Genomic DNA, 26,886 nt, shown 5'->3' with positions numbered 1-26,886 from the left:
TTCGACTGAACAAAGAGGAGCCGGTGGGCAGATATTTGAACTTCAGACAAAGCCAGTCTGAGGCCAGTGACACACAGGCTGTGCGTTACCTCTCCGGCACTGCAAAGCTGCGACTCGCTTGCCTGCACGAGTCCATACCGGCGGCGTGTCTCCTGCGGCACTACGTCTGCCAGTCCTATCATTGACTCAATGAGTTTCCCTTTGATAACAGCCATCAGCATCAAATGTCTGAAGTCTGACAAGTGTTGAGTTGTAGCCAAACACAGACACTGACGAGAGAGAAACAGATGAAGAGAGCATTGGGAAAACTCTGCCCATCCCCTGTTAATTATTGCCATGACATAATTAAAGCGTACAGTGTCACACGTGAAAAATAGGCATTGGGTCCTTTCTCTGGATGATGCAACAAATAAAAGGCAGAAAGATGGAAGACGTCATGTCCAATATTTATTTACTGTATGTACGAGAGCAGTGTCAATCTTTTATTTTTTAAAAGATAATTATATTGTTTCTAGATGTTTTCAGAGCCTGGCACTTTAACTTCAGGTCGACTCTTCACTAAGAAGAATGATGTCAATATTAACAAACCCACCGTTGAAACACTAAGCCAGGAAACATTAAAAAAAAAAAACTACGCTGACTCTTCATTTCCTCAGTGACGCTGCAGTATTCAGGCTATTGTCTGATACACCAAGATGGACAGATGAGGCTGGGCTGAATGCTGCATGATATATTATAATGTTCAATAAAATTTAAAAGATAACAGGCTGTAATTGCTGTCAGAAATATAATTACATGAACATTAAATCATCAGAAATAAGATTACTGCCATCACAAGCTCTGATAATCATCTTCATTCAAAACGCTCACATCACTGAAAACAAGCGGACCACACATTTGTTCAGTGTGTTGTCAACTGTGGGGTACGTGGGTGGTTAAAGAAGTTCAGAGGCACTTTGTGTTGCACACAAATGGAGAACAGCATAGTGATGTGCACAGAGAGGGGGAAGCTGTAACCTTCATGAGCAAGTTATCCGAGTAAAACAGCAGCACCTGAGTTCCACGTTAACGTGACCACTGGTTCGTGAACATTTGTGATTTCGCCACGGACCTGAAACTGGAGCAGAGAAACATCAGATTTTGGGTCAAACTGTGTAAACGGTCAACAGAGACCCTTGAAATGCTTCAGAAAGTCTACGGCGATGAAGCGATGAGCCGGGCGAGGTGTTCTGAGTGACGTTCAACGTTTCAAGAGGGGCGGAGCGTCACTGTCCAAGACCCAAGAAGGTTCGTCAGGTCAGGAGACACCAGGTGAATTTTCTTTGTGTCGCCGTGAATTCGTCCCCTCAGAGTCAGACTGTCAACACCGAGTTCCACTGGGACCTTTTGAGGCGTCTGAGGGAAAACACTCACTGCAGACCACCCGAACTGTGGCGCCATGGCAACAGGGTTCTCCAACATGACAACACGCCCGTTCCAAGTTTCTCACCCGCAACAACACAATCATTGCTTCCATCCACTCCTCCTCACCGGAAATTTGATGTGTGCTTTCTGCAAGTCTCAGGTCCGATGTGAAATCACAAATGTTCACGTTACCAGTGGTCACGTTATCGTCTGTAACTCGGGTGCTGATGTTGATCAAGAGACGTAACTTGGAATACTTCCTCACCAAAGTTATAGCTTCCTCCTCGTCACTGTGCTGCACTCTGTTAGTGTTCAACAGTCTGGGAACTTTGTGATCACATCTTTTGTGTGCGACTTGTCTTCTTCTGATCTTTCCCTCCGCTCTAAAGGAGCCGCCTGCTGTTCAGCAACTTTTTGAACTTTTTGAACACGCCTCTACTTACAATGTTTATTTACATGCATGATTTACAGCAACAGAGGCATGCGTGCTTGTGTTTGTGCTGAATGACTCACGCGTCCTCTTTGCAGCTCTGACATCCGACAAATTTAACCACAAGGCCCTCTGAGCTGAATGCAGCAGCAGACAGAGGAGTGGGAGACAGAAGCAGGAGGGAGGGTGCAGTGGGCTGAGGCTTTGATCACATGCAAATTCCTCACACACACAGGGGATATAGGTGTTTACGTAGGAAAACAAAAACTCCCATTGTAGATCAACTTCTGCGATTTACACAAGTGGGATAAAAGGATCTGTACGTTTTGAGATTTAAGTATGAACGGTCTAAATATTCTGCACCGCAGCGACATCGGCTAATCAAATCGCCACATGAGCTGATCTCTTCTCTGGCGAGTTGGTCAGTTGACTCGTACATCGGTGGATGCCAGAGGCCCTCTCTTCCCAGCTGTCCATCACAGGTCCCACAGTGCCCTTCGTGACCCCTCTTCCAGCCTACTCCTGGGCCCTCATGGCAGAGAATGAAAGGCAAACTGAGAGCTTAAATGGGTCTGCAATGTTACACCACAACAGAGCCCATAACCACCACGCCACCCCGCGCACCGTGTCGGGTCTTTGAAGAAGATATTTATAAACCATTAGTGTGGCAGCGGGGCAAGGGGTTGGCTGTTTAATCCCCCAGATCTGTCATGTGTTAGCGAGCAGGAGGCGAGCAGTGCTGACAAGAGTGACAGAGTGAGGGCTGATGTGGGCCGCTGCTCGACCCTGGACGGGAGCGGCGGTGGCTGAGCCCCCCCGGCTGCCTCGCCACTTTACTGCCTGTGGGACATGGGGAGGGTTTACGGCAGCGAGACTGTAATTAAGGAGCTCTGTGATCTGATTTAAGATTTCCACTGAGCTCTCATCAGAGAGGAGTTACAGGATGAGGCTCATAATCTGTATACAAGTACAGAGGCCTCCCAAGTTCATCAATATGGAGGTGTCGGGTGAGAAGTAACTTGGATGAATGTTTAAACTTCTGGACAGTGGAACAGTTCTTTTTCTTACATCTTTATTTAAAGGAATAGTTTGACATTTTGGGAAAGTGTTAATTCACTTTCTGGTAGACGGTTAAATGAGGAGACTGATAACACTGATATCTGTAAGAGGGCCTATTATTCTAAGTTTAGTTGAAAAAAAAATAAATGTATAGGACTCCACTAGAGTAGCTTTGCATGAACAAGCCTTAAAAAAAAAAAATCTAAAAAAAAAAAAAAATCCATATTTATCTTATAATGGCTGTTGATGCAGCCCCTCAGTTCATTCTCCGTCTGAAATGAGCGGTTTTAGCTTCTGTCTCTTTAAAACCCACCTCTCTAAAGCCCACTGTCCTCTGATTGGCCGATTTCCAGGAAACCTGTAGAGCGGAAGCACTCAGTTTTTGTGAAACCGTACACGTTCGAACCAGAGACTGTATATAGAAGTGGACGTAGCTTCCGGGTCTGAAAAGTGAAGCCGATGCAGAAGTGTTTTAAAGTGCAATACCACCGAAGGCCACTAGAGGTTGGATCTAAAAAGCCTCAGGCTCCATAGACTATAAAAAGCAAGATGAAATGCTTGATGCATCAGAACCGAAGTTCACAAACCAGTGGGGGACGTCACCGTGGGTTGCCGCTTGCTCTGCCTCATCGTGTTGCCGTTGTGAACATTATGAAATGAAACCGTAAACCAACCAATGAACATAATTTATTGTTCTTAATTAGAATTCAAATCCATCCGTATGTGTTCGAACAAGAATCTGCCCCGTTGTAAACAAAATTGGCGGCATTAAAGGATACATTAGGACATGTCTGTTTGGTAAATATTATGATCTTTATCTGCTTATTTTGTGAAATAACAATGGTTTTAGTCTTTTATCACAACTCTGAAATGTGCTAACGTAGTTAAATATGGTAGAATATTTACTGAACGACTGTAAGTCATATTATCTCCTCGTCTCTGCATCGCCAGTCTGTACTTGGTGGCGCGCCGTACTTGGAGCAGCTGATCATTTAAAGACATCCGAGACGAAACTAACATCAGCAGTCGTGAACCGAGTGTTCAGATCAGTCTGAAATTTGATCTTTCCTCTCAAAACGAATTACTTTTACATCATTCATTAAAACCTTGGCCACGTTTAGTAGGAAGATCCAACATTGTAACATTATAAATACGACAGAAAATACAGAAAAGCACAACTGTTTTTTTTTGTTGTTTTTTTTTTTAATATGAGGACGCAGCCAGCAGCCAATTAGCTTAACTAAGCATAAAGACTGGAAACGAGGGAAAAAGGTAGCCCAGCTGATCCTGGACTTTTGAGGTTGATACCAGTCACAATATATAGACTTTTGAAAAGTCTTGCAACAATTTCTTGCTCCATAATATTTTTTTAATAGATGATTGTTTTTCAACATTACAACAATCATGTTTACTCAGTAGACATTTTACAGTTAAAAAAAAAAGTTCTCTTTCAGTGGTCTTTGTTAATGCAGACAGTTTCTAAATGACCTAAAACAGTATTATTTGCTGTTTTACAGTGGGTTATTTGCCAGACAGTTTCTTGACCAAGCACAGTACATTTCTGAAGTCCCAGCTGGTTGCTTGGCAACTACTCAGAGCCTCCGCATGACAGCAAATTGTTGGATTTACATTTAGACTTTTGCGTAGTTTAAAGCAGCCTTTCACTAAAAGATGTGTTTGTCCTACTTCTAATGCGTGTTCACAGTTTGACACTAAATGACTGTTTTCAAAGTCTTCTAGTTGAAAGTGAAAAGTGTCTCTGAGTTTGTAGTGTGAACCTTCTAGGCTCATTTGTGGATCAGAGGGCCATTAACAGGCTCTAAATTTAACTTTTACCAGGCACTCTGAGATAAAGTCTCAAAGCCCACGTATAGATTTTATGGAGTAAAATTCAATCAATATAACTTAATTTGAGATTCCTAATCAATATGATCAGCAGGCTTCTTCTTCATTGACTGAGCCTCTTGTTTGGTGCAAAAACACATATTAAGCCATCTCATTTTTGCTCAGTTTTTGGTCCCCACCAACTCCTGAACTTGAAATACCCAATTATAAACACAAGATGGATGCTAATTTTATCTGTATGTCAGTAGCAGGTAGTATACAATGAGTTTTTTGAGTTTTATTTGTGGAAAACATTAGGTTTTTAAGTGCGGCGAGGGTCCATAAAACAAAAAAAAAGCTAAAAGACCCTAAAACTGAGAGGAACTACGGGAGTTGGCTGACAAATTTCTGTAGGTTTATCACTCCACGTGGTCGTTTGATCCACTAATAACAGCTGATTATTATAGCTGTTATTTAAAAAACTGAAAGCCTGAGAACCCCAAAATTAATTCGCTCGATAATTTTATGAGGCAAAACAATACATGTAATGCTAAATTTGTGGAGATCTTTTATTGTATTCTAAGTAATTTAACACCCAACCAAGCAACTGCTTTCTAATTAGTTGAAAAAGAAGTTATATCATAGACAGTATTAAAATAATCCGTTCTCAAGCTCAGATATGCACAGCACTGTAAAGGATTTTAAACACAAAGTCCTTCTTGAATCCACTAAAATCCAGCCGATCCTGGTCAAACTTAAAATACGGCGAGGTCTACACCTTATATCTCAACGTCTATCTTTACCTTAAGCAGGGAAATGAGGTGATTAATAATTAACATCAGCAGGTGCAAAAGCCATTACACAGGCTAAATCAATATTTAAAAAAAAAAAAAAAATCCTAATAATAGCATGCTAATTTCACATGTATTTAAGACATGGAGTTCACTACACGTATGCTAACGGAGCAGGTGTGGGTAAAACAGTGAAAAATGTCTACTATTTAATGTGATATATGAAAAGAGAAAGCTTTAAAGACAGTCTTTGTAGATTCAGAGATGCTGTGATGAGCTGCAGTATGTAAATCCTCAAAGAGACAGACATCCAGAGGAGTCAGGTTCTGCTGGCCCTGATCCGCGTTGTTCATTATAACCAATTGTTTGATGGAGATGAACCCGACCGACCCTCTGGAGTTTATCACTCACCAAAAACAGGATTACTTTGCTGCTCTAAGAAGGAACGAAGTAGTGTCATTGCAGGAATGTTACAGGAACTTTGCACAGATGTGACTGATGTTGTCTCAGTCCATTGCGGCTAACGTTGAGGCATGTTTAACTTTTTGTGAGACGACCGGACTCCTGTGCACCGGGGCAGCATGGTTAGTCACATAGGAAAACGTGATTCATGCTTCTGTCATCATTTCTAAATGATGATGCTGCATTTTCATAAACCTCATCAAAACAGGTGCTCCTACTTTCTCCTTTAACGCAACAATGAGAGAAAGAATCGTGATTTCAATTCTAAGCAAGAAAATCCAAAATGGTGCAGCTCTAATCTGAACCGCCGCTGCTTCAGCACATCCCTCATCAAATAATAAGAAGACTATGTTTGACACATTGCTGTTTGACAGTCTAAACCTAATAATTTCTGATCGTGCAGGTAGCTTAGCTTTTTCCTTGCAGTTTCATAGTAAACACATTCATTTTTGATGCAACTGTCCCTTTTTTTTTTTGTGGGGCTCTTACAGTAAAAATATGTGCAGCACATAAGGATTCAACAAGTATGTGGCCTTACAAACAACTGAAAAGGTAAGAAACAACATTTTGCTGTTTACACAATGTTATTACAGAGTGAGGAACCACAGCTGCTGCTGCTATTCTTGTTGCTGTGGGACTGACAGTGTTCACTCACTCTTAACACCCGAGTTAAGGCTGAAGGGTCAACAGTCACTTTATGAGTCCACATGGTGCTGCTTATCTGCGCCATGACACATTGTTGCTAAAATTGCAGCTGTGTAGAGTAGAGCTGCTCGATTCTGGATTAAATAACAATCAGGATTTTTTTTTTTTTTCCTTAGAATTGAAATCAAGATTCTCTCACGATTTTTTTTTTTCAATATAAATGTTTAGTGCAAAGAAAAAAAAACTAATCTCACGGCGTCTTATACATAACTGGTGTTGTTCCAAATTCTGCCGCCCCAAAAAGAATTACATCCACTTCGTGAGACGTTCCTCATATTTTGGTCCGTTTTGTCTCGACAGTGTGAATTTATTACATTTTATAACGACCTCAGCTGAAATATTGGAGGCTGCATTACCCATCAGCTACGATCAGTTCTGGTGAAAAATTCTTGGACCCCTTATCTGCCAACAATGACACTTCGAATCCAAGTTTGACAGGAATCAGATGGTTTTTTTAAGTACAGTTGATCATCACTGATTAACCTGACAGTGAAGCGGACATCGTTTCTAAACAGTCGACCTGTCTGCTAGTTTTTCTTGCAGCTGTGCGCGGTGCTGCGAGCTGCATGCGGTTCTCAGCGGGCGGGCAGAACTTTGGACACCAGGAAGGGAACGGTCCTGTTTTAAGCTGATGTGTTGAATGAAAATGTGGCAGAATCGTTTGCGTATCAAATTGAGATCGTTTAGAGGTAGGAATCGTGATCACGATTTTAATAAGATTAATCGTGTAGCCCCGATGAACATCTTATTTTCCGTCCAGGTTAGATGTTTGTCTCTGAAATGTTTAGACTGGGGTATCTTCCCTCTGAAGAGGGGAAGGAAGTAAGTGTGAGTATCATAACTACATTTTTACTTTGTTAGCTCGATGCCGGCCGGGATATTAAAGGGACATCAAATTAAACTTTCTGTGCATTCCCATACCCATACTATAATACTTTTGTTTTGTTTTCCCCCAAAAGGGGGCGGGGACGTGCTACCACCCAAAGTTCCCGGTTGTGCCAGTCTGATGTATAAAGCCATTTATTTGGGTCCTCAGTGTTGCAGCTCTGCAGCAGATTCCACTGTAGCAGCCAGTTTGACATTTTTCTGCTGAGTGAAGTGGCTCGTAGTTGTCTGTTTGACATGCTCGCAAATCACAGGCGTGACAGTAATTTGTACAGGTAATTTCAGTCATGCCTTACTTCCCTGCTGTGCATTACTGTGCTAATGTGACACTTTATTGATCTCTTTAGGGAAATACATTTTCTCCTCACAGCAAGATCTAAGTGCAGGGTCGGTAATAGGAGAGCAGCCCTGCAGTCTGTGAAGATTCAGTGTCGTGTTGAAGGATGTTTGCCGACATGGGGGCTCAAACTCGTGGCCTGTGGTTGAAGGACGGTCACCTGACTCAATACGCTGCCAAAAGCTACCTGATGCTTCAATTATAGTGTATTTTCCTGGACGTAAAAGCAGATGTCTTATATTTTGACTGCTTTTTAAATGTAAAAATAAATTTACATGTAGTAAAATACACAACCTACTATTATCTACAAATCTGAGCTACATTAATCCAAAAGAAAATGTATATTTTTACACAACCTGAGTCCTATGATCATCCTTTCAGCCATCACTCCTCTAAGATGTGACAAAGTTTGACTAAAACACCTCATCGATGTGCTATAGAGACGCAGCAGCATCAATAGGACGTGAGTAAAAAGTAAAACTTGATAAATTAAGAAAAATAGACAGATTAATCGACAATAAGAATAACTATTGGTTGAAGCTCTACAGTCGTTGTCGGGTGAAGAATGCTCTGCTGGCTGGCAGCGGTTCATGGCTCAAGTTTAAAAAAAAAAAAAGGGATTTCCTTTAAATTGATGAAGAGCATGATGGTTATCAGTGAGTGAGGGGAGCGCAGGCGGAATGATTAACGGGCTGAAAAAGCCTTTTTTCTTTTCAACCGCTGACTGATTGCCAGCAAATCACAAATAGATGCATAAACACACAACTGAGAGAAATTGTAGCAACATGATGGGCCATGTAATTCAGCTATAACTGCAACCTTTCTATTTCAAAGAGGATTAAATGAAATGGTTTCAGACTGTGACAGAGAAAAATATGGTACACAACATAAAGGCAAACTCTATGCTCGCTTGCATTCAACACAATGAAGAGCAGCAGTAATTGAAGACAGGTGAGAGGAGTGGAATCAACATGGATTATATCAAAGTGTGAAAGGATTCAATGGCTCCCACACCATAACATGATAGATTTGGCGAGAGAGACTTTTAAGGCCTCTCGGGGGTCCGCTTGCGAAAGCATTATAAACCGTGCTTTTGTAAAAGTGCTCCCTTCAGTGTCGGGATTAGACGGAGAACAGTTGCTCCCCAGAGACTGACCGTGTGGTGTCAAATGGCCAAAGACATTTGAAAGAGATTTATTCTGGTGTTTGTGCAATCCTCTTGAGCTACTTTACTTTTATCAAAGTTGATAGATAAAAAGCTGCTGCCTTAATAGAAAGCAGGTTTGCCAAATGGCATTTAATCTAATCCAAAGGGAAAGGACAAAATTAGCTTCAATCCAAAATGCATCTAATTAGAAATGTAGATTATTCGGCTGAGTATCAAACTGGTAGCTTCTGTAATATTGACTAATACTACTACTACAAAAAAAAGGCAGGAAGATAATGAGAAGATGGAACATTTAAGTATTTCTGTTTTAAAAATCCATTTATATTGACAATTTACCCTTTTAGCTTTGCTAGCAACAAAATTCGAACAATTTGTTTTCCTGATTTGATTGGAAAAGTGTAGATACAGACTTCATGCTCATTTGGATTCCTTTCTGCTGACTTTCGTCATATTTAGTTTTGGCTTTGTTTCGTGAACTTTTTCTATTATTTTGATTTCTTAATTAGGCAATTTCACAAAATAAAAAGCCGTAATTCCCTGCTGTGTATCTTACACATGGCTTTGCTTTTTTGTCATTTCTTTACCGTCTTTAAAGTTTTTAAATCCAAAAGCATCCAAACATCTGCATTTAAACTTGCCGGTGTCTTCAGTGGAGCAGCACCCGCCATGTTTGTTATCTCTCAAATCTTGTTCCACGAGGAGGTTGGTAACGCGAGATTAACGCGGTTAAAGCTTCATGCATCCACGGTTCAAGGCCATAGACTGTAAAAGGCACATATTAAAAGATCTGTCTCAGATTTTAATCAATATTGAATTATTCAAGGAAAGATCGATTTGATTTGAAAAAGATTTTTTTTTAAATCTAGCCCCACTAAATATGATACATAAGCGTTTCACATTTGTATTGTCATGCAAAAACGCCTTTGCTCTTTATAATTTCTCTGTAGCTGCAGACATATAAACAGATGTAAACAAAACTTTTGTCACAGACAAGCTTTTTAAGTTAAAAACTAATGCAGCTGCCTCACTGATTTACAGTCTAAATCTTATAGTTGCAGTATTTTCATGCTACTGAATGAGGCTTATGCTACACGATACACTTTAGACAGCCTTCCCTTGATCCTTGCATATAGTTGGCAGCTGAGGGGTTAAGCCTTTAATTCTACCACAGTTCAACAGAGCATCGATTAGTTTGGATGGACGAGGCCACTGGTGGAGGCGAAAGTTGTGTTTGCTGTGGAGGAGGTGATCATGGACGAAGAGGTAAACAGATCGTTTGTATGCACATATAATAAAGCGTTTAATGTCGTTGTTTTTATGCATCTGTCAGTGTTGCATGCACACAGGTGCTCAGAGGTGTTTATGGAGATAAATGTCGATACGCTGAGAGTTTTCAGCTACCGTAATTAAAAGCCCCGCACACAGGTTTTATGGACACATTTGTCCAGTGACTGAATGGCGCCTGTTGCCCTTTAACCTCCAGAGCCTCACACCCACTTTGTGCTCTGAGATCTCTCTCCCCAGTCATGTCAGTGTGCAGCGGCTTTGCAGATAAACGAGCACTGTTTCTTTGGCCAGGTCGCTAAGCTGCCTCTCCACGCTCTAATCTTATTATCGGCCCAAGCTGGTTTAGCACGGAGGGAGACGGGATAGACAAAACTCGTACACAAGAAGACATCATAACACGACCGCTGTCCTTTGACTTCAGAGACAATCGCATTACAGCGGAAAGAGACAAACCTGGTGGCGAGCACTCGAGGCTCTGTGAAGGTCTCAAAGATGTTCAATAACTACTCTGTGCACTGGATAGATGACCTGTTTGTTCAAAAGAAGGAGAGAAACATAAATATAACACTGTAATGTTGCTTTTACACCAGGTGTTAGCAGAGTTGAAACCTCTGACATTTATGCAGCTTCGCACAACATGCAAAAACAAGCCATTACTTCTGGAAACAACTATGTTTTTCTGACCTCAAACATTTAGACATGAGACACAAAGCTGATGTCATTCTGGTTTTTAGTATCATTTAACTCTGACCAGGTAGACAAAATTAAACTGCCTTTCTAACCTTTGTGTAAAAGCCATTTCAAAGAAAACAATGTAGTCGGAGGAGAATTGAGCTCCTGAGGGCACAAACAATTGCCTTCAGTTAAACCAATTAGGTCTAAGTGTTGGAAGACAGCTGCTGTCCTCTCGCACCACCTGTCATAGAAGAAGATAATCTATTTCATTTACATTGTTTATAAAGTGAAGATTCCCACTTTAAACTGACGTCGTCCTCTTTAGTGTATATATATTTTTTTTATATTTCTAAATCACTTGAAACTCCATTGATGAATGAAATATTCTGCATGGCCAGTAATTATTGGGGTTAAGGCATTCTAATGTAAGTTCCTTGATTTATTTGATGTACTTAAGTAGGTCTTCATCTTGGCAAGCGGCAACCAACAGCGACGACAGCCATTAGTTTGCGAACAGCCGTTACGAAGCCTCGAGTTCGGATTTTAGCCGTCGCCATCTTGCTAGTGCGGAGCAGTTTGGAGCAGGAAGTGACCATATTTGGACGAGCCGTGGATCTGACTCAATCTGATTTGGAGCCCGACGATACTACGTCCCAGAAAACTACTAAGGAGGAGTAACTTTAGCAATAAAATCTTGATAACCTGAGGAAAGATTTCATTGACTTTGTATTTGATGAGAGAAGTTTAATGGGAGTCTATGGAGCCGGAGGCTTTTTGGAGCCGATCTCTAGTGGCACTCAGTGGTATTGCAGCTTAAGGTACTTCAGCATCAACCTCATTTTTTAGACCCGGAAACTAGATGCACTTTTAAAAACAGTCTATGTATGTTTGTCAAAAACACACTTAATTTGGATTGTTTTTATGTAAATTGTTGACATGAATCAGATTTTTTTAGACAACAAATATTAATATCAGTATCAGGCTAAAAAAAAAAATCCAGTCGGGGGAGCTTTAATAACCACTACATACATGGTCACGACAAGTAAGCAAAACAACAAGAAATTCATCCTAAGTGTAAACGCCTTCATGCTCACGCTGTGCTGCAAACAAGGAAATGTATTTATGAAGTCAGAAGGCATACGGAACAATACAAGTGATAGAAAACAGAGGTTCTCATCCCAAACATTTATGCAAGCTCAATGCCTGTAGGGAGAAACAGATACATGCTGCAAATGATTCTTCACCTCCTCACTAGACTCATGTTGTAATGTGAGAAACACAACAATGATAAATAATAATAATTATTCACTGCTGTGCCGAAGGGTGAGACTCCAATGAGTGTTCTGCTCCACTAAGGAGGAACCAAGTGTGAGATTTTCTGTCACACTTTGTGTAAATATGACAACTAAATGAATAAAATAATAAAGTTTAACTATAAAATATTCAACTCCACAACTTCTCTGTGACTTCTCTGAAAGTTGAGTGTCCTTTTAATACCGCAGCTCTATTTCTGTGACAGCAGCAGTTACATTTGAGCTCTCATTTCGAGGCGGCGAACACGTACCAGTTTGCGCTGATTAGAGGATCGAAATGCACAACGGTCATCTCGACTCCGTAGGAAACTCAAGAAGCATCTCTGTCAGTGGTAATTAATCAGTTTGAGTGTGTAGCAGAACAGATGAATAATTCAAATGAAGTCTTAACTGAAATCAGGAGATATTTTAGTCAGAATTACTGATTACCACTAAATACGTAAGATTCGCTGCAGTATGAAAATAAAACGTTTATTTATTATCTATTATTTATACGAGAACGTTTTTTTTTTTTGTAGCAACTGAGAATTCTTCTTACGACCCCTTAAAAGCAGCCGTTAATCTGCTTTGTTTTCAGTCAGCACTGTGACTCTAAATGAAAGTCACAAAAGAGGGTGAAAATTTCAAAGAAATTTCTAAATTTATTTAATGCTCGGAGACGAAGAGCTAAAAACAGAAGTTTTTTTCTTCTCTATTCTGCAGGATTCTTTTTTAATAAACTAAGCAACAAAGACCATGTAGTCATTAATAAAAAATGACACAATTAAATGCAATTAAGAGGATGCTCAAACAACACAACAAAAACAAACAGCTACAAACAAAGAAAAAACTATCTCGGATGAAACCCACTATTGTTTTGACTTTACTTTTAGGAAGGGCTGTCAGTAATGATTAGTTTCTCACTGATTTGGCTGAATCTGTTGAATCAAACTGAGGCAAATTTACAATCATTCAATCTATTAAATGTAGGAAACTTTTTAGACGTTAAGTGTTGGACCACACCTTTGGTCCAGATGTAAATGTCTCAATAACTGTTGAGTCGATTATAATATTATGTCATTTTGACACATTATGTCCCCCTTGGGATGAATAACTTTGGTGTCAGCTGGACTTTTCACGTGGCGCCATTATCAGGTCAAAAATTGGTCCAATACTTTTTAACTGTATTGATAATAAAATACGTGCTACCAGCCTTCGCTGTACGAATGTTTGCATGCAAACGCACTAAACTAAAAATGTGAACATGTTCATATTATAGCTGATTTCTTTAATTCTGTCTGATGTTGTGCATTTTTGACCTTATATTGTGAATAAATGTGCTGTATAGATGAACTGACTTCAACACCAGCTTGTTAGCGATGCCACTACTTTCCACATATCATAAATGTTTTAGAAATGTTTTAGTTAAGACGCTTTATTAATATGAGCACACGCCACCACATCTCATTCAAGAAACAGATAACTGGTGGAACAAGCAGTCGGACGATCTCATAAAGATTCATACAGGACTCTTGATAAATATTTCAGATCTGGTGATACAGGTGAGCCCGTCAACACAGAAGAAGCTGTTTGCTCTGAGGAAGTTACAGCGAATGCACATCAAATTGTCAAATCATCCTGGATGGCCCACGAATGCCACTACATGTGTGCTTCAAGTGGAGCATCGGAGCAAATATTCAGCACAGCAGGGGACACAGTCGCCTCCCAACACTCCAAACTCACACCAGACAACGTGAATATGCTCCTCTGCATGAGTCATTCCTCATATGCGTTAAACCAAAGGAGGATCCATTACTTTTTCACTGGTTTAGACTTAATTAGGCAAATTATTCAGCCTTTTTCTTTATTTGCGGCCTATTTTTCTATGTTGTGCAGCCAGAACTCTTGAAAAACAGTTTATTTTTTTGTTTTTTTTAAACTGGAACATTATAAATTCTAAAAAGCTGGTTTTAGTAACAGACATGGATTTTACAGAATGTAAACACGTCGGGATGTTTTAACAAACTCAGCTCCCTTTTAGCTCCACTGTACTTTCTCTGGCACTGGGCTGAGTCTGACTAATACATCTAAAGTGTGCAAACAGACGATATGCTTACACAGTGACTGGGTGGCAAAATCATCAGTTTTATATCCACGCCAAAAAAAAAGCCCTGCGAGTGTTGAAAATAGCTTTTTGAAACATTATATATCTTGAAATTAAATTAAAAACATGACCTGCTTTGTCTAGCACTCTCCTGTAAGTCTGTCAGCAAAGCAGCTGCAGGCAGTCATGCATTAACTCACATATATTATGATCTATAGAGTCTTACGTATTTTTTTTATTTTTTTTTTCCAGCAAGGGAATTTGCTCATTTCTATTTCAAGCCCAGAGGTTGGTTGGTCTTCTAAATTGATCTGGCGAATACAGCTGCTTCTAAGAAACCTGCTCAGGCCTGATAAGCACAGTAACCATGGCACCTTTTTACCGGCACAGCTCAGACATCAAATATGCTTCATTTCAGATGGGAGGGTGAAGCCATGAACTTTCTCAGGTATCAGGTCTGCCCCCCAGACAAAGTATTCGGAAGCCGGTGAGACAGGAGAAATGATTCAGCCCCTGTGTACAGTAGCTACAGTTATATTCAGCATGTCACCGCTTCCAATAACAGACATGTTGCCCCAAACTCTACCACGCACAAGATATTTAAAGACATTCATGTTTCCTGACATGTCTTTCCTCTCAAAACATGTGCCAAACCTTCTTGTATTTGGAGATTCATGTTTTCGTTTTTACCCATTTGATGAAGTTAAGCAGAGAAACTTAAAGCATCTCCAACTAGATTCACTGAAAGATAGTAAAATCTCATCTGGTCTTCGTGCAGCCCACGAAAATGTCACCACCACAGGTTATTATCTCCATGTTTACACCTTATGATGACAGTCATTTAGTTAATATTAAAGTCTTGTTGTGGAAGTCTCTCAGTTTAGGCCGGATACAGAACTTTGGTACTTTTATAGCACAGACTAATTTCCTTCAATGCAACCTAGTAACAAAAAATGCCTTGAAATTTGTCATCAAATGTTAATACTTAAGCTACATCCACATGAAAGCGATTTTGTTTACTATATTTACACAATTCTCATCAGTATAATTGGTGTGCAGCATGCATATTATCATAGGAAGTGATTACATATTACTCTTTATCAGGCAGTTGTTAAAAACCTTTTTTTTTTTTTTTTTTTTTGCAAATTCCCGCAAATTTACCTCAAAAAAGTCACGCAAATTACGGTGCAAGCTTTGAGGAAAGCTGCCACAAAATCTCGTCTGTGTGCAAGATTTTTTTCTTAAAACGGAATTTATTAAATTGGTATAGAAAAAATTAACAATGTCGTAGTCGAGGTGTCTGAACCGTGACTCTAAACCTGAGGAACATACTGTGACTGTTGTGTACCGTTACCGTGGTCGAGAGTTAAAACATCACTGATATGACTGCACGGTGCTGCGTTGGCATTTTCAACAATGGCTCCATTCAAACACTCTGCCGGCCCTGGAGAGTCCATTTCCATACAAACAGCTTGAATCTTGACCTCGACATACTAACGCAGGCCTGAGGCCCTCCGATCAGGGTTTTTGAGGCCGATACCGATCACAGTGTCTATCTAAAAACAATGATTTATCCTGTGGCATCATGGATTTATTCAACTATTCTAAACAACACTGTACAACATGTATTAAAATTAAGAGATGATAAAGGGTCATTAATTGACAAATGTTTATTTATTGTCATTTTTCTTTATGAATTGAAGCAGTTTGTTTGTTCCTCTTGTCATTGATCATTTTCCCTGCTGAGCTCTATCTACACTTACACGCACATGTTGCTCGAGTGTGGCTGGAAAAGCGACTTTTATCGTCTTGCGTAAATTCATGCGGCTGTCCGCTTTGTTTGATGACCGGCTCCGATAGTCAGCGCTTCATCTGCTGCTGATGGAGCTGCCACTTTGTTCCCTACAGAACATGCAAGGAGCTAAAAAAATATATTTTCTGTGCGGAAGTGTAACGCCGATCTGCTTCTCGCCAACTGAGAAATGAACGAACAGCAATTTTCTCCCGAACTTGTCGGTGTGCGGAGTAAGAGATTACCTCCTGTGATAGGAATCTCCTCCGCACAGGCACGCAGTCCTTCCTGATGGTGCAGAGGAGAAACTTCTCTTATCAAACCTCGCTCTGGTCACACTAATGGCACCCAGAGAGGCTTACAGACACGAGTGTCGCTTCAAGTGATGGTTATGTCATTACTCTGCCCGACTGCAACTCTCAGTCATCCCTGAGAGCCAATTATTCCAGCGTTTGACAGATCTCTGAGATTATAATCTACTTTTGGGCCTTGTAGTCTGCTTGGTAGGTTGTTTCTATTTTCAGCGTCACCACCCTGAGGTATTAATTCGAATGGCAATTGCCTCACGACCACCAGAGGGACCGAACGGAGTGAAAATTTTATCCACAAACTAAATTGATGTTACAGCTGAACTAAACACTGGAGGGCTCAAAAGCCAGGCGAGAGGATTCATGGAAACAAGAGAGCCCGTTTCAGGAGGATTTGCTGTAACATACAAAGCAAGCAGATGAGGTGAAGCACAGGAAACCAAGACAATTAAAATGACTTCATTTTATTTTCACTGCTGTGTATTAATGGCCTTAATATTTAAAATAAAATAGGGTTCTGTATCCAGCGTCATTTGCTAACTTCGCTTTGCTCTAACTGTAAGGAACCAATCAGTGCTCAGGATGAACTCAACTTGTAATAAAAAACACTATGAAGGACACTGATACCAGCTGCAACCAAGCGGAAAGTCAATAATCCTGTTTGAAAAGAATGATCTAACAGAGTTAATGCTACTGTTGGCAAGAATTAAGCTTCTGTGGTTATTGAGTTTACTGTACCATGGGATCAAAGAAACAGAAATGATACTAGAGGCTCTATTTTCATCAATCTGAACCCCCATCGTACCTGTGACGCACCTGAGCACAGAGGGTGGAGGGGAGATATGGAGTAACGCATTACAACCAGGCGCAAGTAAAAACGGAAAATAAGAAAGAACAATAGTCGCATATACTGATCAAATTACATTATTTTAATGACTGTTCAAATATTCAAAACTCATCATCCGTCCCTACTAACAACTCATTTATTGAATTCTAATTGCACTCCATCCGTTGGATTTCTCGTTATTTCACACATCACCACAAATATCCGGCTCACGGTGGCGCTAGAAAAGACGATTAACCTTCTAACTCCACAGTCAGTACATGTTCAAGACAGTATTTAGGGAAAAAAAAGGAAAGGTAATCTTTCCTTGAGAAGTGCATTAAATGAAACTGAGTAACATTACAGGGGCACAGTGTAATACACTTTTAATCTATGAGGGGGAAATAACAGCAGCATGCACCACTGCAGGATTGACCCGAGGGGCCTTCTTTAGCCTCACATAACCATGCCTGAAGTCTGTAAAGCCAGGTTACACCTCAAACCGGATGACAGCTTTAATCTGTCCGCAATCACCCTCCCCTCCATCTGGCGAGAGGGTCGAGCAACAGGAGAGAGGAGCATGGATGCCTCTCACTCCTCAATGAATACTAATCTCTCACCTCCGCTCAGACAAAAACCCGTCCTGCTTTCACCATTTCTGTGCTCCTACGCGGCTTCACGGGCCATCAGCCACCATTTTAAAACTAACCTATCACCACTACAGCCAGGAAGAAAACACATCCTACCGTATGAAAGAAAAAGTCCCCTATTGCTTTTCTATAACAGCCAGACTATAATCTTCCAGCGTCTTAGTGCAAAACTCATCTGTTGCCACCAGACAACCCGTCTCTACAAAGTCAGAAGAATAAAGGTGTTCAGTTTTTTTCTTTTTCGTTACGGACTAGCAGTTTTTACGCCTTTTAGCCTTGAAAAAGAAAAATCAATCTTCCTCTTCAGATAAAAGCAAACATTTTAAAATGCTGATGAAACAGAGCGGAGTCCCTCCGCCACTTGCAATCACAGTTTGCTTTTTGTGATGAATTGCAGAAAGTGTCTGAAAATTAATTTCAGTGGTCTGAGGCTGCTTTCTCGATCCACGAACACCAGCACTAACGGTTCTCTTTGTCTCCGACCTCAACATGAACGCGTCTGAGCAAATCGAATGTCACCGCAGCTGATGGCGGCCTGGCGCATGTGTGAGTGTGTGTGTTTGTGTGAGCGTGTGTAGATCTTTACATTCGACACATTGATTTCTACCGCGAGCAAATGTCTCATTTAAAGAGGGAATGCGCCTCATTAGTGAGTGCCATTTTCCCAGAGTGCAGATGGCCCGAATCACAGCGACCCTCGCCCACGCCTGAAGTGTAAACGACACACTCCTCCGAGATGCATCGTTTATGGTTCGTGACCAGCGGGGGAAACCGGCGGCGAGTACAAACACAACAAGCCTCATTTGGGTGCTTTATCCTTCGCAGAGCTGCGATTCAGAAGCTGTGAAAGATACGGTATCCGCGGTGACGCAGAAGAGCCAAGTCAGCATCCAATTGGCCAAGCGGGAAGATTGAAAGGTGTCCTCTCCCCGCTGGATAAAGCGGCCGGTCACCGGTGGCCGCATCGTTAGTCACATGAAGATGGAGCATGGATGGTGAGGTGACGGGAAATCACACCTGTCAGGGTTCAGCTCTCACTCAGCCTCAGCTTCTTTATGACTCACTGTTTAATGCTGTGTTAAAGTCACAAGCAGTGGGTTTAAAGGAGCTGAATAAACTGAATGTACAGTGACTTGTGTGCCTGATAGATGCATCTCAATGAGCGATGGGAGTTAATGAGGGGAAATTCTGACTGCTGTTGTAGCAAACCTAGCTTAGCTTTACTAATGATTCACGCATGCTTTGATCTAATCCTCGGCGCCTGTGTATACTCCATGTATATTCATCATTCCCCGGGCTATTATCCCCCTTTTTACTATTAAAGACTGATGTGTTTTGTTTGTTGGACTCTAACAGAGAAAATAATGAACAGCACAAAGTGACCCAACAAGTCTGTGTCCCTCTAGAAGAGAGAAGAAAGTACCTTTTTTTTCTGTTTACTCTTATTACAAACTAAATAATTATTGTTATTGTTGTGTTTTTGTCTTGGTTAAAATACAGAAGCAGATTTTTCACAGCCCCCATTTGGGTGAATACGTTGCAATATCAGCAATATCGTGTTTCCTACTTTGTGCTGTAACCAACGGACAAAATTAATACTAGAGTTAATACGAGAGTTTTCGAATATTCAAAATAAATAAAAGTAATAATAATAAAATACAAATCGATGAGTATACATGTGAATCCTTTTTTTAAAATTTCCCCAGCTTTTACCGCCGACTGGTTGTAACGCGTTACTCCCGTCAGAAGGTGGCGGTAGTGCGCCTGAAAGCTGTCTGCCAGCCGCCACTAAACAACATAAGGAGAAGAAGAACACGCTGCCATAATGGCCAGTGAGTCCGTCCTTCTCTTTGTGTGTGTGGGCGAATATTCGATTAATGATTGAACAGTTCAGAGCCCATTTCGAATAGTATTTAATAGTTAATAGAGCTGCTTGGGTTTCAGTTTTTTAGAAAAACATTCATCCTCCAAAGTATTTCGTAACTATATAAACGCTGATGTAGTGATCTGATAGCCAATCAGGAGTCTGCATTGAGAGTTTTTTTTTATTTTTTTTATTCTTTATGGCAATCTTCTGTCTAACGTCCTGCCATCAAAAACAGACAACACCTGTATTTTTAACGAAGCAGAGCAGAAGCTGTGACTCTTTCTAGAAGTACCACGGCACGACACGTGGAATCACGAGCATCAACCAGAACGGCACCGATCGGCTTCGGCAGTTGTGTGGCAGCAGGAACACGATGCAGAACGTGATGCAGAACTGAGGAATCAATCTCTCAAGCGGTTAAAACTCATTCACTGCTATTGATCCTCTCATCGCACTCGATTGGGTTTTCGCCATAAGTGATAACACTCCTGCCCTCCTGTAGAGCTCTGCTGCATGAGATTACAGCTGAGGTCAGAGAAGTGAGCCGGTGATGTTTACACGAGTTTCTCTTTCTGCCTTAAAGGTTCTGAATCATTCCTCTCTCAGTTGCACAATGATGAGTATTATTGGACTGGTTAAGTGTGCTGCGGATAGCAAATCCCTAATGCAGCAAGTGTACCAAACATCAAAGCGAGTCAGTCACCAAGCAAAATGCTGATTAGTGTGTGAGCATAATGACCAACATTGTGCGTCGTATTTTTCTTTCCGATCAGGGCGAAATTTGGAATTTGTTTAATGTGCATCAGATAAAATGTGCACGGCCAAAACATGATATTAGTTTCATAACACAACCTGCAAACTGGAACAAACCACTGGAGACAAAAACAAAACAAACAAAAACTGCGTGTGCAATGTCAGCATGTAAATAATTCTGTCTGCAGCAGGATGAACGTTAACTGTAAGCGAGCGTGAAAATCTGCACCGCATCGGCGCGAGCGTACGGCCACGTCCATCAGAGTTAGCGCTGCAAGTTAAGATTGTTTTGATCACCTGCCTCAAAGTCACATTAGCTCAGTGAGCCGGCACGCCGAGCTCCATTCAACACCTGTCAGCTTCCACCGCTGCAACTGTCCACACACATGACTTAATGTTTTCATACATCCACGTCAGTCTGCAGTCCAACATGCAGCATCAGCTGTGTGCACCATCATAAAACTGTGTCCTCTTTATTGCGTGGCGAGCGTGAGCCAATTAATTTGACCTAGTTTTACATGAGAGACTCCTTTAGGTAGCTTTCTGACTCCAATCAGTGTCTGTTCTCTCTGCGTGGGTCTGCCGGGAGTTCATGGTACACAGAGTGGACTCCGGTCAATTAGGCTCGTCGAACACCCACGCTAAGGTATGTGTCAGCCTAACAAACGCAACTGTGTATGAAACTGGTGGCAATTTACCAGTCTGAGGCAGAAAAGATGAATTCAGCTCAAGAAAGAGGCTCAGAAGACGTGCAGCATCGGGATGTTTTCTCAGCAGCTGACGAGGAAGACTGATGGCGAACGTCAGTTTATTAGTCTGCAGTAGAGGAGGAACTTTGACTTCTTTGAAATTCTGATAAACAATATGGATTCAATCAATCAATCAATCAATCAATCAATCAATCAATCAATCAGCAGGAAAATAATCAGCAACTATATCCACAATCAATTGAGGGCCATTTTAAAATGAAAGCTGAGATAAAATAGTAAATGTTCTAACTATTAATCAAGAAGTTGCTCGACAGAAAATGAACTATTTTGATTATTGATTAATTGTTTCGAGTCATTTATTCATGAAAAAAAAAATTATTCTCTGAATCCAGCTTCTTAAATGTGAATATATTCTTCTTCCTTTCCTCTTCCACAATAATAAGGTGAACATCTTTTGGTTGTTGATTGTCAGTCTGGAAATAATTTGACATTTCAGGCTGCACTTTTGGCTTTGGGAAACACTGCTCATCATTTTTTACCAAATCGATTGATGGAGTAAATAAGCAACAGATCAACTGATAATGAAACTAATCATCATCAGAAACAAATACAGGGATTAAAAATTTCCCTCTGAGGGATTAATAAAGTATATATCTATCTATCTATCTATCTATCTATCTATCTATCTATCTATCTATCTATCTATCTATCTACTGACAACTGAATTTCAAATTCTAACTGCCGTCACGCTTCTTGTAACCAAAAAAAGTATGAACGTCACCAAACATAAACACAGACTGTAATAAACATGGGGGTAGTCTCCAGGTACGAAAACAGACAAGTGTGTCACGTCATGTTTGTTAGTTTAACAGCACGCATGTTTACTTTATTTATTTTTTGTCACATGTTCAGCCGCGGACATTGCAGAAAAAAGAAGCATCACACAACATTATTTAAGACCGAGGACGAAAACTAACGGCATTAGCAGCTCTAGCAGGGGGCTTGCTAAAAAACACTAGTTACTAATTTAACATTTTGACGCAAAGATTTGAATTTTTATTGCAAATATATATCGGCTCCAAATATCGGCTATTTGGCTCCTTGATAACCAATAATCGGTATCGGCCCTGAATCGGCTTGCTATAATATCCTCGGTGGAGCTTTTCTGCGTGCTGAGGCTGTCCCTCTGGTCTAGACTGAGGCCGCGCTGATAGAAATAAACCTGCACTGCTGTCATTACTTCAGTTAAAACAAAACTTTTCTTCACATTTCACCGAACATCTGCAGTTTCCCTATAAATAACTTTTACCTCACAAGGGTCAAGCCAGTCCACCCAGCGACAAAATAACCAAAAAATAACCAATAAATTACACAACAAACTATTCAGTGAAGTTTCCGCATCCTTTTCTCTATTACCTGCTTCCTCCTTTTACCTCTGAGATTATTGACATGTCGACTGACAAGAACAAGCTTCACTTAAATGTGATCGTCCTACTGGGACTGATGAAGTTTAAAGTGACTTCATGAACACTTTGACTTTGACTTGAAGACATCGTCTTGATCTCTGGGTGACTGCGACTCTTTGTGGCCGCTCTCCTGCCAACGCTCTACCCTCACAGATCGTTCTCATGCAGCAGCCTGCCGGGAACGCTTTTTGTTCCAACGTTGGACCACGACCGACTAATTTCTTGTTTAGTTAATCATGCGATACATAATCAGAATTACCCTAAGCTGTGCGAGTTATTCTCTGAAAAGGGATATAGCTGGCGCGCAAACATCATCTTACACCCGAGCCAAGTGGCTCCCGTCTCATTATGAACCAGCCGTCAGTGAACACAATCAGCCGATGACATGACAACATTTTAATAGCCGGGCCACAGAGGGAGCCTTTTTCACAAGAGGGGGGTGAGTCTGGCACGCCGAGTCACCTTGTCACTGTCCTCGAGGCAATCTGATGGGCAGCAGCAATGTGTTTCAGTATGAACACCCCGAGTGGTCCAACTGGAATGTGATTTATTTCTCTGTTGTGGGCACAAAACATTCTTCAAAATATTCAGCATCGGTATTCGTCAAAATTGAAAGCATCCTGAAGGCAGCGAAGTATGAACAGATTTATTTAAGCGGCCAATTAGCTACGGGTCTTCTCGCGTAAAGCCAACGAGCTCATTTCAAGTCATATCGGACAGACGGGTGTGCGACGGGCCGGACGGGCTCATGACAGGCTGCTTAGCGGCCAGTCCGAAATTTAAAAGAGAAAGGAGGCAGCTGAGGTCGCGCGTCGGTGAGCCGCGAACTGAACCCATTCGTTTTCATTCCATTTAGCAGTTACACAAATCAAAGCACGGCAGATGTAGTCATGCCACAGCGCCTTCAATTCAAAAGCCCCTTAAAAAAGACACGGATTTAAAGTCAGGTGTCCTCCTAAAAGACAACGCAGACGTTTTTGAATCACTCAGAAGTGAGTTGCAGATGGACATAACGTTCCTGTTCGTCTTTTTTCTAACGCTGCTCTTCAGTCATTAAACAACAAGCTGTGACAGTCTCTGATTTCCACACTGGGAGGAAGCCGGCAGCTGGTAAGAAACGATGCAGCAGCACAGCTGACGGGAACAAGATCGGCTGAGTAAGAAGAGCCTGAAGGGCTTTTCGGAGCAGAGCCTGAATGATGCAGAGTGAGTGCGCTCAATAGAGGGGGAAACTAATAGTATTTAACGCATCTGTCCATTCATACCAGCATTTTAGGGTTTGCTACGTGGAGTGGGTGGAGATAGAAGAGGATTTCTGGAGAATCTGATTTTTCCAACTATGTTTGGGCTCCATCGACGGAAAGCGAAGTCCATCAGCCTGAAACCCTTATTTCAGTTACAAACGGACCGACTCCATCGTTGTCGTGGCTGCATGTGATTCACATTTTTGCCTCACGGAGGTGGACGTGGGGATCTCCAGCTGCGAAAGTGATGGTGGAATATTCAATCAGAACGATCTCGAAAGGACTTAAACACCATGTGTGTCCTTTACTGTTTTTGGACCAACAAAGAGTTTTTTTGCCAGCTCGGGGCGCTTGTGAGTGCTTTGGTTGCTATGATACCAAATATATGCGGAAGCAACGGTTAATTTATGTGTTTAAAGTACGTCATTTCACAGATAGTTTGTGTTATGAACAAATACCGAAGCTCGTAGGGAGGGAGGACGGAGGATTTTTTTCTGCGAGGAAACATCTTGTCGAGGACCATCGTTTGGTTCAGGAGCTGAAGTTGGACGGAGCCCGGTTCAAGGAATAGTTTCGTGAGCAGGACAATTGAAAATTGGACTTTTCATCTCAAGGAAAGATTCAAATTGGCGGGAGCCCGTCAGCTCGGAGGAAAGTCTACCCGTTTATCTGAGGTGTCCACTGTGATTGGATGGCTGGGTAGAAAGAAGTGACGAGCGCAGCGTTTTACCCAAAGTTAAACATTTTCTAACTCTTGTTGACCAGAAAGAAAACCCACAGCTCAGCGCTTCATCACGTTGCTGGTGCTCCCGTTAAAAACAATTTAAAAAAAATACACTGTTCACAAATATTGAGCTCCATCTGGACGTCCATTAGCCTCTCTGCGCCGACTGTCGCTCGCAGCTTTAGTTTTTCTTCTCTGTGAATACAGTCTGCGAACTCGGCTCGTATTAGCGTTTGCGCAGCCACTCTGAAGGGGCGGACCAATCAGCGACCGGTGCCTGTGATTAACTGCGTTTGTCCCGCCCCTCCTTCACTGTGATTGGACGGCTGGGTGACAGTGATGAGCGCTGTTAAAAAAAATTTAACTGTCTGTAACCAGAAAAAAAAAAATCGCAGAACGTTCAACGTTTTTAGCACAGAATAAAAGTTCAGCACCTCGACACGTTGGTGGTGTTCATTGAAACAATACAAAATATAATGCTGTACTCTTAAAAAAAAAAAACGCTTGGGTGGACAAGGGCCGTGGGTATTGCAGCAGTGGCAGAGTGCTGCAGGTTCAAATTAACCTGAGCGATGGCAAACACTTCCCTATGGAGCGTGACCAGACCCAGATTCATGCAGTGAAACTTGGGCATGTTCGCACCAAGGTACACGTTCACGGAGATTTGGGCACATGACGAATTTTTACGCCACGTGGACAAATGAACAACCTTTACGCTGTAATGTTTGGCTCCAAATATGAGAAAAAAAAAATCTCCTTATACCAAATCAACTTGAAGCGGTGCAAAACATTTTAAATTATGAAGCTTCCATTTGTCAAACATTATTTATGAGTTATCCTCTCAACTTATTTGAATTTTTTTACATTAACTGCTGAAAGCCACAGCAGTAAAAAAAAAAAAAGCCCATGCTGGCTGCAGGACTTTGTATGAGCAGTATTTTTAAGTAAGCCCCTCTTAATTTGACAGCTGGGATTTCTTGTCCAGACTTCTTTTTTTTACAGGACATCCGGCTCCTTCAGGTACACTCCTGCTTTTATGTTATTTTTAACTTCACAGGGGACAATAACCATGAAAAGAAGTAAAAAGAAAAGAAAAGAAAAAAATTGCAACAACGTTTGACTTCTTTTAAATTCATTTCAAAGCATTCAACCATGTAACGACATTATGCCCTCTTAAGATGAAGAGTACTCTGCTGTGTGCTTAAAAGGGGACCTCTGGTACAAACACAAGCTGCTGCAGCCTCAGAGGAATTCACAGCAATAAAAAGAACATATTTCAGGAATTGTCTGCCTCTTGCTGCATTTCAATTCAAACTTTCCCCCGAGGGATGGAAAAAGAAGAAGAAATTAGGCTCTCCAAGACGCATGTCTGGAATGTGAGCGGGCTAATTAGGTGTTTATAACTGCCAATAAATCCTCTTGAGTATTAATCCCACGATGCATCTCAATGCATTTTCAGTCCATCAGGGATTAAAAGAGGCGTGGATTAAAATCAGGTTTAGAAAGCAGCAAGTGTGAAAAGGTCACAAAGGTCCTTTCTCTGAATGGAGTTCTACTTTATTCATCACAACTAACCATTAAATATCGCTGTTCTGTGGGGAGGGAGTTAGTTAAAAGCCAAACTGTGTTTTGTTTTTTTTTGGACTGTATGAGGTTTAAAAAGTGGAGTTTAGTGACAGGAAGAGCTCTTAATAGGAAAGTCGTGTCCCTGACTTTGGGTACAGATCGTCTCCCTTCAAAGATAAATATGAATTTGTCACTTTTCGTGATGCTAACAGACTGCCACGCGGCTCCCGAGTTAATTCATTCATTAGCCTACCTTGAAATATCCCGATGAGCATCAGCATTGCTCGAAGTCTGTTGTTTATCGCCATGGCGCAACATTCACCGGCTGCTCCGGCCGCGGCAGCTTGGACAAACCCAACACACTCCGCGGCACTCCTGCCGAACTGCTGCTTTAATTGTCTTCAGGCAGCAATTAACTGTCCGCCGCAAAAAACCTGCGAGGCGACGTGTGCAAATAAAGCTCCCTCTCGTCTTCCCATCCCGCCAACAGACCGCGGCTGACACGGCGGAGCGCACCGCGCACCGGCCGGCTCCGCTCCGCTCCTTCTCTCCACAAACCT

The 26,886-nt window shown here is 41.4% G+C and overlaps 1 protein-coding gene across 1 annotated transcript in view; it reads right to left on the bottom strand.

The window, feature by feature from the left end:
* esamb (endothelial cell adhesion molecule b) overlaps window positions 1-26,663 on the bottom strand; it is a 48,483-nt gene extending 21,820 nt beyond the window's left edge. The window contains exon 1 of the mRNA XM_069148347.1: window positions 26,580-26,663. Within this exon, the coding sequence (XP_069004448.1) occupies window positions 26,580-26,634 (55 nt within the window). The 5' untranslated portion in view covers window positions 26,635-26,663. The remainder of the gene's footprint in view (window positions 1-26,579) is intronic.
* Between the last annotated feature and the right edge of the window lie 223 nt (window positions 26,664-26,886).

The sequence above is a fragment of the Embiotoca jacksoni genome, unplaced genomic scaffold (genome assembly GCF_022577435.1).
Source record: "Embiotoca jacksoni isolate LCO1_2020_lvr unplaced genomic scaffold, fEmbJac1.0.p SCAF_14, whole genome shotgun sequence".
Classification (NCBI taxonomy): domain Eukaryota; kingdom Metazoa; phylum Chordata; class Actinopteri; family Embiotocidae; genus Embiotoca; species Embiotoca jacksoni.
The sequence above is the reverse complement of the archived record's forward strand: the minus strand, read 5'-3'. Positions and strand labels throughout refer to the sequence as shown.